The 20,341-nt window shown below is 33.1% G+C and overlaps 1 protein-coding gene across 1 annotated transcript in view; it reads left to right on the top strand.

The window, feature by feature from the left end:
- The window catches only part of ERC2 (ELKS/RAB6-interacting/CAST family member 2), a gene marked incomplete at both ends in the record, with an annotated part of 356,767 nt that overhangs the window by 142,024 nt on the left and 194,402 nt on the right, over positions 1–20,341 (top strand). Inside the window, 3 exons of the mRNA XM_079540281.1 lie at positions 5,451–5,591; positions 6,139–6,279; positions 15,286–15,479. Of these exons, the coding sequence (XP_079396407.1) occupies positions 5,451–5,591; positions 6,139–6,279; positions 15,286–15,479 (476 nt within the window). The remainder of the gene's footprint in view (positions 1–5,450; positions 5,592–6,138; positions 6,280–15,285; positions 15,480–20,341) is intronic.

The following is a 20,341-nucleotide window of genomic DNA, read 5'->3' as shown; positions in this document are numbered from 1 at the left end:
TGAAAGGCATGGACACCTGCCTTTGATAGAAGGGAGAGAACGAGGTATTTTGATGGCTTTGTGATCTTGATTATCCTGTTATTTTGCTTGGTAAACAGAGCCAAACTAAAGAGCCAACAGCAATTGACAGCTACTCCCATGGCACTCTCAGAACCACTGGTTCACTATGCTTAAGGTATAACAGAAACTGGAATTTATATTAGAAACAAAACTGAATGAGAAACAACAAGAATCCTGGAGAATTATTTCCAACTTTCCTACCCCTCCACCTGCCCTTTAAAAATGACATGCTTTTGAACAGAAGCTGCCCACCCATTTCAGTAAGGCTTTTTTCTCCCAGTTTGCTTTGTATAGGAGGAGTGAATTTATGCAAAAAATACCCAACCAAAAATACAAATAAATACTCAATTTTTTTGCATCTAACAGATCTTCATAATATCACTTCAGTGTGCACAGGTGAGCTCAACTAATTGAAACATGATGTGCCATTTTGCAGTGTGTACTACAATGACAGCATTCATGGCTACATAAGAGTTTAAAATGCCACTGTGATGTTGGTATTAGCACCTACATTGCTGATTAATTTTTTTATTTCTTTGTGTTTAATCATCTTTGCTTGGTAGACAACAGGGGAAAAACGGCATTTCTAGTAATTTCTGTTAATTCATATGGATGATTTTGGAAATCAGAAATCTGGACACAGCATATTATAAGTAAATGTCAGGAATTGCTTTTTAATTTGCTTTTCTTCTTGGATATCATCTGCTCTAAATTAGTCTAAGTTATCAATTTCTTGATCTGCCCATAGAATTTAAAGCACTTCTCTAACCATTGTTCTACTGATGTCAATATAGAAAGCAGAGTTAAACTTGATAGTAGTTCTCCTTGGCACTTGAGCATGAAGTGCACCATCGGAAGCCAAAGGAGTCATGTATCCCACATTTTGCCTTAGTTATGTATGTTCAAAGAGAAAATGCAGTTGAATCTTTGGCCTACTTCTTACTACTAGAAATAGAAAAGTTGAAGAAATACCAAGTTAAGATAAAGTGAAAATTACTGAGTGATGGAAGTTAACTGTTTTCATGCCTTTTTATACCAGTGTCATTCTAAAATCTAATGAAATAAGTACAGAAGCTTTTATGATTTTTGAGGTGTTTTTAATATAATGTGAAACTAAATATTCTATTAATCTCAGATATAGAAACTAAAATTTCACTAAATTCAAGATGCAGTATTTTTTAATACAGCAATGTGGAAAGTTGGGCTATAGATTTTCTTTCCACATGTGAAAAATTAAATGTAATGAACACTTCAGATCCTGATGTTATGGAATTTTCAGATTTCTGAAATGAAGATTCAAATTCTTTTTAATGATGGTAGTTTTACTGTTTTGGAAAAGTTAGATTATCTTTGAATGCTAGATGCAAATCCTCTGATTTTTTTTTTATTTTTTTTTTTTCATTTTATGTTCACTTCATTTGGAATTTCATGGATATATATGAGCAGATACTTTTTAAAAGCAAAGTGATTTTTTTTTTTTTTTTTTTTCCCCAAGTAGCATTGAGGAGAACTTGCATGGATTCTCTAAGGCTGAATTCAGTACAAATTAGTCACTTGCTTAAATAAAATCAGTGATGAAGACAACAGTATTATTTTGCAAGACATCGCTTTTAAGAAATGTCATGAGGCTGAATTGTGTTGTGGTATTTGATGACTGTTTCAGTCACTTAAGCAGTGCTATCTTTGTAAGTCTGCAAGCTTCATTGAGGCCATGCTTTCAAGGGTGGGTTTCTCAGTCTTAAGTGTAGTCTCTGGGACATATTTTTATACATTAAAAGAAACCAGTAAGCTTCTTCTGGAAGTTCTAAATGAGTTGTGATGTATAGATTCCTTATTTCTTTTGGAATTAATACCTTGGCAGTTTATTTTCACATTGATGTCTCATCTTTAACTGTGTCCAATTTTTCAGTTTATCCTAGCTGCTTCTCAGTTTTTAATATCAGCACACTTTATCAATTTATTAACTTTTTCCACTGCAAATACAGTTAGAAATACAGAATAAATTTTTGCCCAAAACAAGAACACTTGATTGTAGTTTCTTAGTAACTTCTTAATCTTAAAATAATTATAATAAGTAAATTATCAATTTAAATTTGCAATGCTGTCAAGCAAGAATGCTGCTTTCATTCAACAATACAGGATTTCTAAGGACGTACAATGATTGTCAGTGTTTATATACCCCCTATTTCTTTACAGGTTAAATCCTCTATAAGCTAATCCCTTCCCCCACTCTAGAAATGACATCAGACCTATTTTGCAGCTACATCTTGTCTGATGTTACACACAGCTTTTGACTTTACCTTCATTGTTAAATTCCCTGGTTGTCAGAATTTTAGTTTGTACACAAATAAATAAATTCCATGAGCACATTGGGAAGATCATTTAAAATGGAGCTGAAATTTATTTATATCAGTTTAATTAACCAGAGTTCACTAATAGTAATTTTAGTTCCTTATTTTATGCAAATAAGAAAAATTAAAACTGGATCATATAATGAAATTATATGATTTTGAAGCTCTTCAAGTATTATGAAGTGTTATGAAGCTCTTTTTAAAGTTTCAAAATGGAAATGTTTCATTGTTTTTGAAAGTACTCAGACTGAGATTTAAGCTCTGAACAAGAAAATAGGACTTCTAACTCTTCATGAAAGGTAGATTTTCCAAGTATCTCTCTCCAGTTTTCTTTCACATTATGAGATTAGATAGCTTGGATGTACCATAGATGTATAAACTAATCAAAATTTTCTGTAGTGAACTGTAATCTTTATTGTTCAAATGCTATTGCTGATGTCATTTTTTCTCTTTTGGGAATCAGAAGTGAACCAATACAACATTAGGCATTTTTGAGCACATTTAGAGCTCACCGAAAAAATGTACTCTTTCAATTCCTTACACATAAGCTTAGAGACTCTCCAGGTGCTGAAAATTCTTGACAATATAGATTGCATTGCAATAAACCAAAAATAAATTCACTCCTCTTAAAAAAAAAATAAAAAAATTCAACTTTAAAATATGCAGAAATGCTATCAGCTCCCTTGATGTTTTAACAAGAAACTTTTCAAAGAATATCTCAGCTCTTGCGCTGGTCCAAAGCAGCTCAAGAGGCTGCTTTCATGAAGCTGATATTCATAAAGTTGGTCCTACTGTAGCAGCATACAGAAGATAAGCAATTGAGTATGCCTGATAATAGAGCTATATGCTGTGGCAATTCAGTTCCTGCTTCTGTGATAAAGTGCAAATAGATTAGACCTGTGAGGTCCTAGATTAGTGCATAGGAAAGCTTGCCAATGCAAATAAGACTGAAACAAGAACACATTGTTGGGATTTCTGTAGGCTAGTTGTTAATCAAATAAAACATGGTATATTAGGGCCTTTTAACACATGTTTTTGACATTTAGCTTTATGCAGCTGACAAGCAAATCAGTCTTCTTTTGTGATTGAATGAAGAAAAATGTATACTATTTTATTAATAAAATGAAATAAGTGCATGTTTAATTTGTTTTAGAAGAAAAAATACTGTTATGTAGCTTAGAATTTACTCTATGAAACAGTGGTATTGTGCTCAGTACATCTGCTGTAATTTCCATGGAAATAAAAAGGAGGCATTATTTTCAGAGCGATCTATGTGTATGAACATTTCCGTATGAAATCCTGCCAGGTGTTGGTACAGCCTTGGAAACGCTTAATTACACGGAGCCAAGCATTTTTCAGTTTTGGCTACTTTTGTTTTTTTTTTTCCCCCTAAGGAGAACGTAGTATGTCATCGTATTTTTCTTTCTAAGTAAAATTAAAAAAAAGGGCTATGATTTTCAAATATGGCAGTCTTTGCTATTTTATGTGAAGATTTTCACAGTAATGCTAATTCTCTAAGCAGGTATGTTCCGCTAGCTAAGTCTTGTGAATGGAATTCCTCTTGTCAGGGGAATACTGGATACAAAAAGAAAGCAGCAGCATGATTTCAGCTTTTTGAAAAGGTTTTCCTCAGGAATTCAGCAACACAAAATAACTGTTCCAGTAATCATATTACAAGATTATTCAATACAGTGCTGATTGTCTTCCAATATATTAAAGAGATTCCAAATACATTTGCAATCATAGGCATAGATATTTAGTAAAGATCTTAATCTGATTATTTAAAAACTCCTAATAATATACAACATTATAACACATGTGTGACGTGCTTTTTATTCCAAATATTGGTAAAACAAAGAATAACAACTGGTAGCCAATGTTACATAACTGGAAGGAAAAAAAATAATTTGGAGCATAAATGTTTGAATTGAATTGGTTCTACAACGGGAACCAATATAGAACATATTTTGCACCTAGGTCTAGTTTCGTGTCCAAAACCAGATTAGTCATTGAGCAAATGACATTTGTCATTTACATCTATATTCTGTTTATACTCCATGTCTGCTTTCAGTATTTGATCTGTAGCAACCTGTAGCACATAATAATTTGTTTACTATTAAGACATAACACAAAAGGAAGTTTATTTTTAAACATTTAAAGTAAGAACATAGAACTATAAAAAAATGAAATTGAACTTGAAAGCCAAACATGCTTAATTGCAAATACAGTGGAGTCTACAGTTAGCTTTTAAATAAGTGACAAATATTAGAAATTCCAAATAGATTAACATCCCTTTGAGAAGCCGAATGTTTTGCCGAATGTATTGGTCGAATGTGATTTTGATGAATATAGTCAAGACTTAACAAAACCCATACTAACGCTTTTAATTTTTTGCATTTACCTTTTGAAATTAATTGTCCAGTTACCAACGGGTGATTTCAGCAGTCCTTATAGCCAATATAAGTCAGCAAAATATTGAAAAACATGGCTGAATTTAAACATGCAGGGTCGCTATCAATTTGATAGAGAATGGATATCGTAAATTGGGTAGGATATTTTTTCTGTATTTTAGACAACTTACAGTGATTGATTTCTGATTATATTTGGAGTCATTAAAACTCATCTTGCAGCCTGTATAGAAGCTACTAGCAATCAAAACAACCAAACTCAATCTGAGCAAACCAGTCATGCCTTTCTGTTTTGAACTTACATACAAAGACTTCAATCACTTACAAATACAGGAAATACATTACTGAGTTGAATAACTTTCTGTGTCTGTCACAACATAAGGCACGCTCGGGGCAGCATACGTATTTAATGCAGTTTCTGTACTGTGATACCCTCAACAAGTATTTTAAATCTTGATCTGGAGTTATTGACAGAAGAAATCTTCCACTGACTTCAATATCATAGACTTTAATATTCCTCTGTTTCTGAAGGCTGTTTTTTCTAATTGCTATTTAATGTAAAGAAATTTTATTGTACTTTGTCTTAAAATGACACCCAACTTTTGCATTTTGCTATTCTTTCCCTTGTTAGGAAAGAATAATAGAACGCTTGAAGGAGCAAAGGGAGCGAGATGACAGAGAAAGACTTGAAGAAATTGAATCTTATAAAAAGGAAAACAAAGACTTGAAGGAGAAAGTTAATGCTTTACAAGCTGAACTGACAGAAAAAGAGGTCAGTCTTCACAATAAAATCTATATTCTTCCATGTCATGGTGATGAAAGGAAGTGCATTAGGATTACTCTTGAATCATTTAAAGTACTGAAATTTTGCCACTTCAATGGCCAGCTTCTGAACTGCTGTTTTCTTAGGCATTCTTCATAGTCCTCACTTCTGTGCATAAAATATCGCTTCACTTTTTGCATAGATGTGTATTGTCTTCTCTACATTTCCCTCTCCATAAGCATCCAGAAGGCTCAGAGATTACATTGTTGCTTGTTTTCACTTGTCAATCAGATCAATAGACTTCAAAATAATTGCACCTCCAGAATATAATGTCAATTAGCCTGTATTATGAATGTTTCTGTGTTTCACTATATGCCAGCTCCTGTGTTTCTGTCAGTTGTACTCTTAAAATACTGTCTTTGGCTATAAATGCTTATCTTTGTGTCAACTCTTTTTGGGGAACTGGGGGGAACAGCATCAAAGTGATTAATAAGATGGCAATAAGTTAGTGTCCCGGTGACTAGGAATTAACTTTTTGCTCTTGGTCATTTTTCAGTCTAGTTTAATCGATCTCAAAGAACATGCATCTTCATTGGCATCAGCAGGGCTGAAAAGAGACTCCAAACTTAAGTCTTTAGAAATAGCCATAGAACAAAAGAAAGAAGAGTGTAGTAAGTTGGAAGCACAGTTGAAAAAGGTAAGTTCCATCTTAAAAACAAACAAAATCTAGCCATAATCAGGAAAAAAACAAACCCTGCCAAAAGATACAAAACCTCTTATTTTGAATAGATTGACTAACTTACTCTTCTAGAGTAATTCTAAATCTACCCATACTGTTTGCTGATGCTTGCATAAAATACTTCTAACTTTTATTTTAAGAGACTATTACCAAAGCCACTAGAAACCTCTGAAATTATATTGAATGCCTCTGTGAGAGAATTCTGAGAATCTGGGGCAAATCAGTGAACTGGGAACAGGACGTTGGAGGGAAAGTAGAAGGGCGGAGAGAAATTATCAGACCAGCAATTTGTATATGAATTAATTTATACCTTGATTAGAAGTAAATTGAAATGCTTATAGCATAAGAAATAATTAAAGCAGCACTTTCTAATGAAATAAGTCTGCTTCTAAGATGGAAATTCTAGTTAGGCTTTATTTCCGCATTCTTTGGCTTTGTTGACGTATGTGTGCTTGTGATAATAAAGCAAAATAGTACAAAGCTTACTTCAGCTATCAGTTCATTATTTCAATTCAGGTAGTGGAAGCAAGCAGCTGAAGGAAAACATACAAATGCTGTATTTTATAATGTGGCTTCATTTAAATGTATGCGTTAATTTATGCGTTACAATATTCTTTGCTTAAATGATTTGCAAGTTCGCTATGCCGTTTCTACCATACATTGTTTCTTTGTTTTTTTCTGTGTCATTGGTAATGTCTGCTCTCTGTTCAAATGCCAATGTCATGATGTGTTTGATGGGTTTAGGCAGTATGTTTGCCTTCTGCAATTCTTAAGTGTGGAGCAAACATTGATTTTTGATGTTTCATTTTCTAGAAAAGTGTTCGTTTATTCTATGAATGCTGCCACTATTTGGATAATATTCTGAATTTTTCTTTTTGACGCAGGTTGAGTAGTACTGCTCTTTAAGCAGGATTTTGGTACAAGATTGTACAAGAAGGGTATTTACATTATCTGTGAAGAAGTTCTTGCAAAGTGTAAAAAAGGATACTGGAATGTAAAACCGAGAATTCTATTCTTTGAATGTGTTTTTGAATGTCTGCGGTAGCCTGTATTGTATTAGTTGTGGAGATGAACAGAGAGAATCTTTTCAAATAGCGCATACAAAAGCTTTTAGTTAAACACAACTACTTTATAAGTTACATAGTTTAAAAGTGCTATTGATACCTGAGTTAGAATATGTTAGAATATGAACCTGAAATGTTTTCATGCGATTCCTACTTTTTAATTTTCTTTCATTAGAAAATGTATGCATTTACATTGTACTTCACTATAAAATATACTTTATTACAATCTAAAATATCTCATTTGTCTACAATTAGAAAAACAACACCTAGTGAAACAAATGAACAAACAAACAAAAAAATTCCTAAGGCACAGATAACTTCAAAAATAAAAATATCCTGGAAGAACCTGAGATCCTAAGTCAATCTTTTATGGCTGCACATAAAAACACATCATGTGGTCATGGAAAAATAAGCACTTATAAAAATCAGAGAAGTCTAGGGCATCTTTCATATAGAAAAGGTAGTATGTTCCTTGTGTATAAATACAAAGGATTATTAAAACAAAGTTGAAAACATAATAGCTTTATTATATCATAAATAGAGCATAAAGCTCCGATGGAAATTCACCCAACATTTGTAGGAGACCAGGTATTTCCACAATAAAATGTAGTAACAACCTTCTTTGTGGGCATGTTTAGTTGAATAGAAACAGTGACTGTTAATACTAGTAGACTCGAAACAGTAATTTTCAACTCACATTTTCACTAATAAAATATTTTATGTTCAAACCTGTAAATATCTTGTGTTAAAATTAATTGGTCCCTAGAAATCTACCTTCACCATGTTTTCACTTTTTAGAAAACTAACTGAAACAGAAAACTGGGTTATTCTTGTCTGTGTCTGACTTAAAATAGGAGGGAACATCAGCAGCATACTTCAGAGTAAATTAACCTAGATGCCTCGTAATTGTGCTTATTTATGAACATTAAACACTAAGGAAGCTGGAAGCATAGTCTGTATCTCCTTTTAGGGTGACACAAGATTGTTACTTAGTTTGAAAAACTTGACTGCAACTTATGATTCTTTTCTCTAGTATGGCACAGATAAGGCACTTTTCATTAAGATATTTTAAAACGATCGTAGTTAAATTTTGATTTATATGTTTTACCAAGTTCTGTTAGTAGGTATGAATATAATGTGCTTAACTACTAGGATTTACAATTTTCCATGAGTGCTAATGGTAGTAAGAGCTGTGCCTGAAAGAAAATGTGTACAAGGGACAAGTATAATCAAAATCTGATTTTGTTTGTTCGTTTCTTTTCTTTTTTCCTCCTTTTTCCATATCCTTTTTTTTTTTTTTTTTTTTTTGTGAGAGAAGAAGATTCATTTTTTGATAAGAAATTTGCTTTTTTAATTGAATCTTATCAAATACAAATACTTTTTATTTTTTAACTCAGCTGTATTTGCTTTTCAGTAAGAAAACACTGTATTCATTTTAAAGAGTGGACATGTTTGAAGTAATAAATAAGGTGTTTATAATGAGTAATTATTCAAATGACCATGCAATATTTTGGTGCACAAAATAATATTTAAAGCATTAAGAATGTGTATTAGACAATTTAAGACAAAGATGAAGGACTGAAATTCAGGAAGTTTAAAAAAGTCATAAAACAAGAAAAAGAAGAATGTTCAATGCTTTCTGTGCCAAAATTCCACAGATGACTTCTTGACTTACATTGTGTTGCTATTAGTGAAAGAACAGCAGGAATTAACTGAATAGGTAGCTAAGTACTTTCTATGCGTGTCCATATGTATATATATATATCTAATGTGTGTGTATATATATATTTACATGTAATCTTATTACCCACTTCAGAATATCCTCCTTTTGTTTGTCATTATCTTAAATTTAGTTGCTTACTGACATATTTGCAGTTGCCAAAGGACTTTTTGTTAAGCTGTACTGTTGAAAAGTCATTCTGCATAGAAAATTCAGTATTGTGTTAAACAAAAGAGAAGTAATAAATACAATGATAAAATTTAATCAATCACTTATTATTGCCATCTTTGAAGCTTTGGTGATAAATTGCAGCCTCAGCCAAAAGCACTTCTCATGATTCATTGCTTGAGAGCAGCACTTAATGTATCATCAAAAGTGGACACCTTTCTTTATTTCATGGGTTATTTAACTTGAGAAAGGGAAAGTAACACAAACCTTAAATTTCTTACTCCAGCTATTCTTTTTTAGGAGCCAAAGTCAACATTTATGGTTCCCCAGTGCCTCTCACTTTCACCAAGGAATGTTTAGAATCTTAAATTTCTACTTTTCTATTACAAGGTCTTCTGTGCAAATGCACTGGTTTTGTTGAGCTAATGCTGTTTTCCTGGATCTTTCCTTCTTTTCCTGTCTGTGCTTCACTCCCTTCCAACTTTGCAATGTAGCAAGCTGAACAGTTGTTCAATCAGATGTACAATCCTGTAAGTTCTTTTTAAGATGTCCTCTGTAACATATAAAGCATGAGGATCCATTACCTTACTGTGTTGTGCTCTTCCTCTGTGAAGCCTTGCAGAATACTTCCAATGGTCACTATGCTATATCTGTTATATCCAAATAAATGAGCTTTGTGGACTTCAAGGCCATGAAATATATTAAAAAATGCATATAATATTTCTTAAAAAATCCGAATATCCTAGCCTTTAGGTCCTCAACTTCTACGTTAGAGAAGCATGCAGTTAACTTTGTTTTATTTGGTTTTCTTTGCTTTTCACTTCCTCCTTCTGGAGTACTTTATTGGATCCTTCAAACTTAAATAACTTCTAATTTATTTAGTTTGCCTTAACTGACTGAATTGATTAGGCAAATAATAATATCTAGGAAGTAACTGGTAGTATTTTTAAAATCTGAATGGCTAAAATAGTTCATGTCAGTTTTACTCATGCAAGACTGTGTTCATTCAGCATATGCAATTAAGAATATAGAAACGTATTTAACCCAAGAAATTGCTGAAATATATGATGATGAACACAAGCAGCAGTGCTTGACAAGCCAAATAACATTACTTGGGCTTGCTTAGCATTATTATTCTTGCTAAAGCCTGCTTTAGTTGCTCAGTATCTATCCTTTTGACTTCCTTGTGTTCCCTTTTCTGTTTGATGAAGAGCAGTAACCAAATATTTTCTCTGTAGAGAGCACTTCCTATTTTTTGGTTGAGACTATTAACGCATCCAGCATCACAGGACAGAAATAATGATGCAACTGGATTGTAATAGCAATTAACAAGAAAAGTTTAAATAGTAATCCTTTTTGGAATGATCATATATTTGGGATAGTACATATATGAGAACTTTTTTTTTTTTTTTTTAGCTTGTTAAATCATATGATAATCTGCATTAGAAAAGATATTGCCTTCACTGAAGTTAGTGGGAATATTACTGTTAATGTTGGTGGACTGGGAGTCCAGCTTTGGAGTCTACTACAGCTAAATTTTGTAGCTTATAACCATGCATTAGATATGCCACGACTTATGTATAGGAGAAGAGTCCCACAAAATATGTCGTAGTTACTCTTGCAGTTATCATCTAACAGTGTTTTGAATCCAGTCATAAATCGATTGTAAGTAGTATAACACCTTATATTATCTCCTCTACCATCCAGCACACAGGTGGTCAGACCTTTTCCCTTTGGAGGACAGAACCCTTCTTTTATGTATCATAGATAGCATCTGTCGTATTTATGTTCCTGTTTAAATCACTTGCACTCTTGTGCATGTCTTTTTGGACTGAAGTCTATTTTGTGTTGGATATTCTCCTGGTTTGCATATTTATTCCAGTTGTTATTTCACTATTTGTTACTCTGCTGTATGGATCTTTTGTTATTTTCTAGTCTATTTGTGTGATTCCAAGTCAGCCAGTTTTAATTTTTTTTCCTTCCTGGTTCTCCGTTTCCTGTAGTACTAGTGAACAATTTTAGTATATCCTTGAAGCTGGTTTCCCTCAATAATTTTTTCTTATCTCTCTTTTGAATTCTTATGTATATGTAACAGCCTACTTTTAACAGTGTAAGTAATAATGATCCGTTTATCCCTTAAAAGCACCTAGCACCTCCAAATGGAGTTGTGACTTCCCTGAAGTCAATGGCAACATCATTTTCTTTGAAATCTACAAGTCTAAGATTTCATCTCTTTTCTTTCCTTTCCTTTCCTTTCCTTTTCTTTTTTTTTTTTTTTTTTTTTTTGGTGTGTGATGGTATTTATGCCGGTTCCTGAAATTACCTTTTATTACTGCAATTCATTATGATTCTTACTTAATAGAATGCTTCCTCGCTGTTTTTGTTCTAATGCTCTGTTGTTTAAACGTGTCAGAGAAATATCAGTCAGTCAATCTCTATTAATTCATGCAATAATATAGCTTTTTAAGTGGTGAAGATGCAGAAAAGGTGCAAATCCTGCTTACTCTATACTGTATTCACCTGTGTGAACAGGCTGTTGAAAAAAATTGGGTGTATGGTCTTTCATGGTTTTTTGAAAGGTGAACATTTAAAATAGTCAACTTTTCACAAGAATTAATTGGCTATAATAAGATACATAACTGCTTTTGTTCTGTAATGAAAATAAGATGACATACTTTGTGTAGGGGCCTAATGAACTTTCCTCTCAACAGTAAAGACTTATTTTTCCATACGCTTCATGAGAGCAATATCATATCAAAAGTTTAAGTACTTGTAGAATCTGCTTCAAATTCCTTCAGTGAGCCCAGAAGTTGAATATAAAAATACTGAAATTTTAAGCAGACTAAAAAAAAAAAAAAGTTGAAAAAAGTGACTAATTATTTTTAGCTCATTACTGAAAGTAATAAAATTTGAAGGATCTGACAAAGTAATTTCTTGCATGTAATTTTTTTTTTAATTTAATAACCCAGTTGATTTCTGTGTATGCCTGTGTCTGACTATCTAAAATAAAATGCAGTATCTGTCCATCCATTTCTGTTATGCAGAATAATGCATGCATGGTTGCACCATAAAATTATAATATTCATGTTACATGTTTGTGACAAAGTGCTATGGTGTTTTTGTAGGAAATTTGTTGTTTACATACAGAACTGTTTCTTTACTTTTAAAGTATTTGATTACTGTAACAATTAGCGAAATTATTAGTGATTACTTATTTTTATCAATTTGATAAAAATAATATACAACACAGTCACAATGCTGACAGAAAAAACACCTTAAATTTAGTGTGCTAATTTGAAACTCAGGATTGCACTTCCTATGCCTACTCTGCACACAGGAGCATTATCACACAGATAGAGAGATCAACTGCTCTGCTGCTGAAAGGTGCCCACAATACCAGTACTCTTCCTCGTAAAAACAAAAGGTATTCTCCCAAGAAAACAGTGCCAGGAGAAAACTGGGGACAAAAATGGGAAAAGGATAGAGAGGAGAACAGCTAGAAGTGGAGAGTTTTTAATGTATGTGATAACCGTGCATGATTAAGAATGATCCAAGCCCTTCTCTCACACTTAGTCTGCAAAATAGGCAAAGGAATCTGCCCTGCTGGGTTTGGGAGCAGTGTCTTGCAAGTAAACTATGTTTGGGATCTTTGTAAGTAACTCTATTCCTTTATTCTGGTAATGTCAGATTAATTGTATTTTGTTCTCTGCTCTTTGTCAGCATCACAAGGGTTTCCTTTAAGGGAAAGGTCCTTTTCAGTAATGTTTGATGTTCTTGCTGTCCAACAAATATGGAATGCTTTAAGCACCAGTGAAAGCATAAGAATTGAAAATATTTCTGCAACTTATTATTTATTTCCCTAGCACATTATTATGCAAGACTTAACAGAATATAATTTATATGTTTATCAGGTTTCATTTTAGTTATGAGGTATGCAGTTGACAATTACTTCAGTACATTTTGGAGCTGCTGTGTGACAGGAATTTTGTGTCACAGTTGAACATTTGACACTTTTGCATTGGTGACATTATCGTTTTTGATAATGTCAGCAATGCAAAATGTTATATCATTTTTGCCTAATTATATACTTTCATCATCCAAAGTCCAGTGGGGCAACAAATAGTTATTTAAAAAAAAAAAAAAAAAAAGTAAAAAGAGAGGCTTTTCAATCTATTCTATATTGCTTCTGTCTTGGAATGAAGCTTGTTTGGAGGCACGTGGGCAAAACATTGGGCTGCTGCTAACTGTTCTTGTATGCTAATTGAAGAAAAGAAATGCTAGAGGCAGAAAGGTGGATGTTCTGCATGTTTATGAAATGATGGACCCAAGGCCATCAAATAAGAGAGTGATACATTGAAAGAAACAGGAAGAGTCAGCATAAAATAAGCCAAAGGTCATTATTAAGCGGGAAGATATACGAGGGTAGCCCTCACCCAAACAGTAAAATTGAAATACTCTATGGATATTACCTTGAAATGATCTCTGTATTAAGAAACTCCGGAATCTTCACAGAATTCAGGGCTGTAGCATATAATTGTTATCCCAAACAGAACATTTGAAGAGCAAGGCCAGTAAGTTTTGTAGGAGTCTCATGGTCTTTCTGTTGACATACTTTGTTAACTAAATATTTATTCTGAATAAGAATCTTACAGTGAGGTTAAAATGTAAAATCCTTCTCTTATTATCCTCATGCTTAAATGATATGTTACATGCAAAACTCCTAAGTTTCTTCCCACTATTTTCATTTTTCTGTTATATTAAAGCCAGACCTGTTCTTTATTTATACAAAAAATTCTAGCCATTGCAAAGAATGTGAATCTCGTAATAGCTGTAGTTTATATTAATTCTTTCTAAAATATGCACGTTCAATTTTGATTTGCATTTCTTCCCTTGCTTGCTTGCATAGTCTATTGTCTGAAATTAAGAAGATAATTACATCCACATCTTCGATGAGTAATAAGATAGTTGGAGGTCTTTCAGTTCTAAATGCCCTGAGTTTCTGTAAAATTCTCTTATAAAAAAATGTTATCTGAATTTTCTATGTTTAGTGTGCACTGCATTAAACTACTTGTTTTTTCCTTGCCTGCTCTTTCAAGATGCCAATTAGGAATAATGGGAAGCAAGGGGTAGGCTAAGCATTGCAGTGCATTGTTGTTTTTCCATCTGTCTGTGATTATTCCAGTCAAGAGTTTAAAGCACTTGATGCCTGATCATGCTCCCATTGAAGTTTAATTGGGTTTTTGCCATTAGGTTTGATGGGAGTAAGATCGGACTCTGCAGTGTTGTATTCATTTCGTTTGTTCTTGTCTGTGAAACTGCCACCCATCCATGCATGTGTTTGCCAGGTTTGTGCCATTTTCACCAATAAGCTTGTTCTTCTGATGTTTCAGGTTAAGTATTAATGATGGGGAAAGAAAAAAAGGATTACTGGATAAAAAGTCAGATAAAAGAAACCTCATAGTTTATCAACTTGTCTTTTATAGACAGCACCACTTACAATAAATTTCTTCCTTTTAGATTATTAGTATTAAACTGTGTTTGAAACATCTGGTGACACAGTGCCACAGATTACAATGTGTACATATATTTCTGTACATACGCATGGATGAAGTGTAATGTACGGAGAAAGAGATCATATTTGAAAGACTTAAAGTGATTCAAGTAATTGACAGTTTTGTTGTTTTTTTTTTTAAAGTAAAAAGCCCGACCCTCAAAGTATGGTCATGTTGATAAGTAAAACACCCAAACGTTCTGTTTAATAACTAACCTCCCTTTCAGGATGAAGCCTTGTTAAGATAGAATTTAAAAGTAATTTTAGACTGCAGGGAGCTTTGAGTTCCTTTTTATAAGGCTTATGTAGAAAAATGTTATCTGACAGAAATACCCATAATCCTTTTTAATGAAAACTAAACTCCAAGACTGAAAATGAGAACTCTTACAATGACTTAAGTTATTGTCATCCTTTTTTTTTTTTTTTTTTTTTCTTTGTTTTTTTAAATATTGATTCTGAAGGCTCATGAGGCTGAAGAGGAGGCACGGATGAATCCAGAATTTGCAGACAGAATGAAACAGCTTGACAAGGAGGCATCATACTATAGAGAAGAATGTGGCAAAGCTCAGGCTGAGGTTGACAGACTTCTAGAAATTCTCAAGGAAGTAGAGAATGAGAAGAATGACAAAGATAAGAAAATTGCTGAGTTAGAAAGGTAATTCTTGTATTATTTGTCTACCATTGAGTGGCATTTTTATTTAATTGGTCTCCACTACCAATGAGAGAAGTTGATGATAGAATGTGCAGGTTTTTCTAATAACAGAATTTTGTGATATCTTGTAAAACTGTATGAGAAATGAAAAAGATTTTGATACTTGAAAATCACATCTGTCTGCTGGTTTTGGAATGATTTAAAGTTGTCACTATTTTGTAGTCTCCATAAAAGGAGACTATATAGGAATATATAGGAATATTATAATATAATATAAATATAATAGTATATAGGAAATTTACAGTGACAGTCATCCTGGAAAACCATGTTAGGGGAACAGCCTTTTCTTTCTAGTAATGGGTAAATCAAAGCTGTCCACACAAATGTTTCTTCAGTGTGAAAAGAATTGCTAGTTCTCAGACGTACTAAAAAGCATTGGTAAGTATTTCTGCTCCTGGCTGTTCGTATTTCTCAGTGGCTCTGTGGTCGTTTTTTTTCTCTTGTTGACCAGGTGTTTGTTTTCTTATTTCTGGGACAGTTATACGGTCATTCCTTAGTGGTGGCAGGAGAGTTCAGAGCTCAATTTGTCTTGCGCATTTGGAATTAAATAACTGTTGGAAGATTCTCACATAGAATAACTGGCAAGTTATTTGACTGACAAGAAATTTCTGTGTCTCTGATTTCCTGTTCCCTTTCTGTACTCTTAGACACTGTTAGGTAAATGAAAGAAGAATTTGCATATTTTTGACCATTTTACTGATTAACTAGTTGCTAGTCTAGTGATTAGATAGGAAGAACAGGGCTTCTTGATGCAAAATAGGAGATTTAAGGAATCTCATGATTATTGCTGTTGTTCCAGTCAGGACATAGCATAACTGTCATGTTAGAGAGAATTGTCATGATACCTGGAAAGATCTGTTGGAAATATTGTTTACCTTGGGGGAAAGATAACAGCCAGCTTGGAAAGGAAGCTGCATAGAATATCTCTTACTGATGATGACTTATCAGCCTTCACAGTTCTGTTGCCAGAACTCATCTTTCTCTACAGAATTTGGCAGAGATTTGTTGTAATAATAATAAAAAGAATGGAATACAACTATTAATCAATTTGTCATTGTCAATTTTTTTGTCAATTGACATTGTCAATTCATTTGTCAGAATTAAGACCTCAAATTTAAGGTGAAGATTTGTGCTTGAAATGTAGCTGATTGTTTACATGATGATGGCTTTAGTTAGCACTTACATATCAGAAGGGGTTTAGAATGCTCCAGTATTTGCATGGATTTTAATTTGTAAAGTATATGATGGAGAAAACTATTAAAGAGGAATTGTCACTTATGCACAATGAACGAGTTATGCCTAAATTCTCCAATATCCTAAAACACCATATTAGAAAAATATAACACAATTAATGAACGTATGTGGGCATGAAATTTCTGCTTATTTCATTCACTGCTGCATGTACTTGTAGGGGCAATTGCACAGCTAGATTTCTAACGTAGTGAGACCAAGTGGGAGCAAGCTGGTGGAGATGGATAGTGTATTCTTTACAGGAGCAGTAACTGATACCCACACTGGGCTCTAAAACATTCTGAATTATTATGTGACACTAGATGCAATAGTAGGCATGCTAAACTTTATTCCAAGAAAATAATCTTAAGAGATTTATTAAGTAGCAATCACATATTTGCTAAATGGTTGAATATTAAAGTGGTAGTTGAGATTAAATAATAAGCATAATAAAGCAATGAAATTTATGATCTATTTTTTTAGTAAATATTATTATCATTACTATTTTTTAAGAGATAAAGAATCCATGGCAATTCATGCTTTTATCTGAATTAAATTTAGAATTATCCACTGATTAAAAAGAAACGTGGGGACTACTATTACTATGGCTTTGTTAGCATACCACCTCTTACTGTCTGAGAAACCTGCAATGGGTTCTGTAACTTCCTTCTCTTCTCTCTTTCTTCGATAGCACTTTCAACAGTGGCATTTTGGGATGCAAGTTTTGTATTATAGATCAGGGTCAATACTGAACTACTTTTTTACAGAGAAATTTGGTGCCACTGAGTAAGCACATACTTTCTCAAGAGGTTATTCAGCATCTGGAATATGATCAAGAAGTTAAGCTTTGCTATGAACCTTTAAGTGCTTCTCTAATGCTTACAATAAGATATCTTTGATATGACGAGCCAAAGAAGGAAGTATATTGTTATATTTTATGCTTTAAGATTTCCTTGTGAGTTCTATTAATTGGAAATCACTTTCTCATTTGATTTAAATTATAGAACAGCTTCCAAGATTAATTCTAAATTCTTAGACTATATATTATTGTAAAACAGAAAAATGATGAACATAGAAATTATTTACTGTTGATTGCAACAACAGAAGTTAAATTTTTATTGCTACTTTCCAGTGTGTGCGTAAGCACAAAATGGTTGACTGGTACAGCAAGCCTAGCAAACTGCCACCACTATAGAGGTGTAATAGGGAAATATTTTTAGATAGTGGGCATAACTGCTTGTAGTAATCAGGGTCACTTGAGTTTCTCTACAGTTTAAATTCTGTTCCCTCCCTCTTCCTCAGTTTTGATTAAATATTGGCCGAAGATCTAACTCTATATATAGCTGTGCCACCTGTTGGCATCCCTAGAAAGGGAACTTTGATGCTAAATTCCCATTATAGGGGGCTAGGTAGAGTGTAAATTACTATAACATTTTATGAAGTGTGCTACTATTTTTTCTGCTTGTACCGACTACATGCTTGGCTCATTATTGAAGGGAAAAAGGCGGAGCCAGAGCTCAGTTTACTCCCTTTATGGGAATAAGGTATTGTGAAAATGACTGCCACTTGAACAGAAGCATATTTTAAAAATGTTCACTTCTCCTTGTCATGCTGTTTTTTAATTCAAATAACTCGTGTGTTGCTAGTTTTTTCTCTTTCTCTGTTTTCATTCTCAGGAACATCATATCTTCAACATTTCTTCTAATTTCATATGCAAGACTTGTCTGGTGTTCTGTAGGAAAATTAATTTTCTTCTGTAACGTATTTGTTGATTGATGGCTTGCTGGAATCCATGTTCACTACTATGCTACATCTTTAGATTTCAACATAATTGCAACATAAATTCTTGATATTTATAAACATAAACTCCCAAGAGAACTGTAATCTAGAGTACTTCAAATGATATCTTCTCAATATTTGATGTATCCGCTCATAAATTCATTAGCATTATGGCATGCTCATAAATTCAGTTCATCTGAAAAATAGAAATATGTTTCTGATGATGTTATCATTTACAAATAGGAATGAAAACAAGATCAATTACTTTTAAACAGAAAAGTTGAACATATATGAGTGTCAAATGCTGAAAAGCAGAAATATCTCCTTCAATATGTGGGGAATTAAATTTATAATGCAATTTGTCAAGTGAACATTATTAATAATACTGAACAAGATTTTATCCTTATGGTAATTCTCTTGGTTTTAACATGACTTTTAAACTCAGAAGCTATCACACTTCTGAGTTCCATCACTTAAGATTCATGATTCATGCTGTTCTTCATACGTACAAGCTTGTTGGTCTGTTTTCCCAACTACTACGTATATACAAACATATTTTGTGTTTTCATAACTTACCATTACTACGTAGAACCTTGTTCCAACAATAGTCACTTCCTTGATATCTCCTATTACATCTTTCATCATTTATTTGTTTATAATGAGACTAGATTAAAATAAAATGCAGTATATCATGGATTAATGTACTTTTAGTAAACTTAGCATGTTGTCTTTCTTTGGTTTCATTTATTAAGGAAATGTGTGTTGTTTTTTTTTTTGCATAATGTAAATAAAACCAAGCACGATAGTGATTAACTTAAATGTTAATGCAGAGGGTCTAGCCGAAACAAGATAACTGCAGCTGAGAAGGAACAGTCAAGATGGAATGTGTGTATTGTTTAATGCTTTATTAGCAGTGGTAGAATGAAAGGTATTATTGTTTATGACATGTACTGGGGAGTTTAAATAAGGAAATGAATTTAAGTGAAATGTAATAGTATAATATGCCTGACTGAAGTTATGACCAGTAAAATTGCTCACTGTAAAATAAGGATAATACTTGATGCAGTTTAGGAAGAGAAAGATTGAATAAATTTGCTTCTGGCAGTGTTGTCGTGAGCCATCTAAATAATGAAGCAGACATCTAAACAATGAGGTGTAAATCCTGGTATGTCAGAGCAAATGTTTGCAATAATGATAGGAAAATATTAATGTCATTGAGCACTAGCAAGACCCCATATGGAAGACTGCTAAATACCTGCTATCAGTCACATTCTGGAAGGTTGAATTCAAACTGGAAACAGGTGCAGCTGAGGGCTCATGGGATAGTTAGGCGAATGGAGTGCTCGTGTCACAGGGGGAGTATAAACTCAAATGTTGTTTCTGTAGCAAAACAAAGGTTCAGTAAGGATGTGTGCTCTCTACAAATAAATACGAAGGGGTAAAAGCTGCAGTGATAAAGGAATGATTTAAATAAAAGAAGAGTAAAATTCATTGAAAATAAAGAATCCATTAATAAGTTTAGAATTGAAAAAGAATGAAGGGAAAACACATCTTCTAATTCTCAGAGGAAGGAAGGCTCTGAAACAGCTTTCTAAATAAATCAAAGGGAATGAGAAACCTAACTGGTTTTAAGGTGCAACTTGATACATGTATGAATCAGATTATAATATATGGCCTGCAACTACACACATGATTTCAGTTCTCTGAACCAGCATATTTATGATAGTCTTGTGCTCTTGCAAGAGCAGCATGCTGTTAGCAAGCTGTGTGCATGACATGTCTCTGTTAACTTTACC

Source organism: Tetrao urogallus, assembly GCF_951394365.1.
Source record: "Tetrao urogallus genome assembly, chromosome: 10".
Lineage (NCBI taxonomy): Eukaryota > Metazoa > Chordata > Aves > Galliformes > Phasianidae > Tetrao > Tetrao urogallus.
Note: the sequence above shows the minus strand (reverse complement) of the source record. Positions and strands in the feature narration are given on the sequence as shown.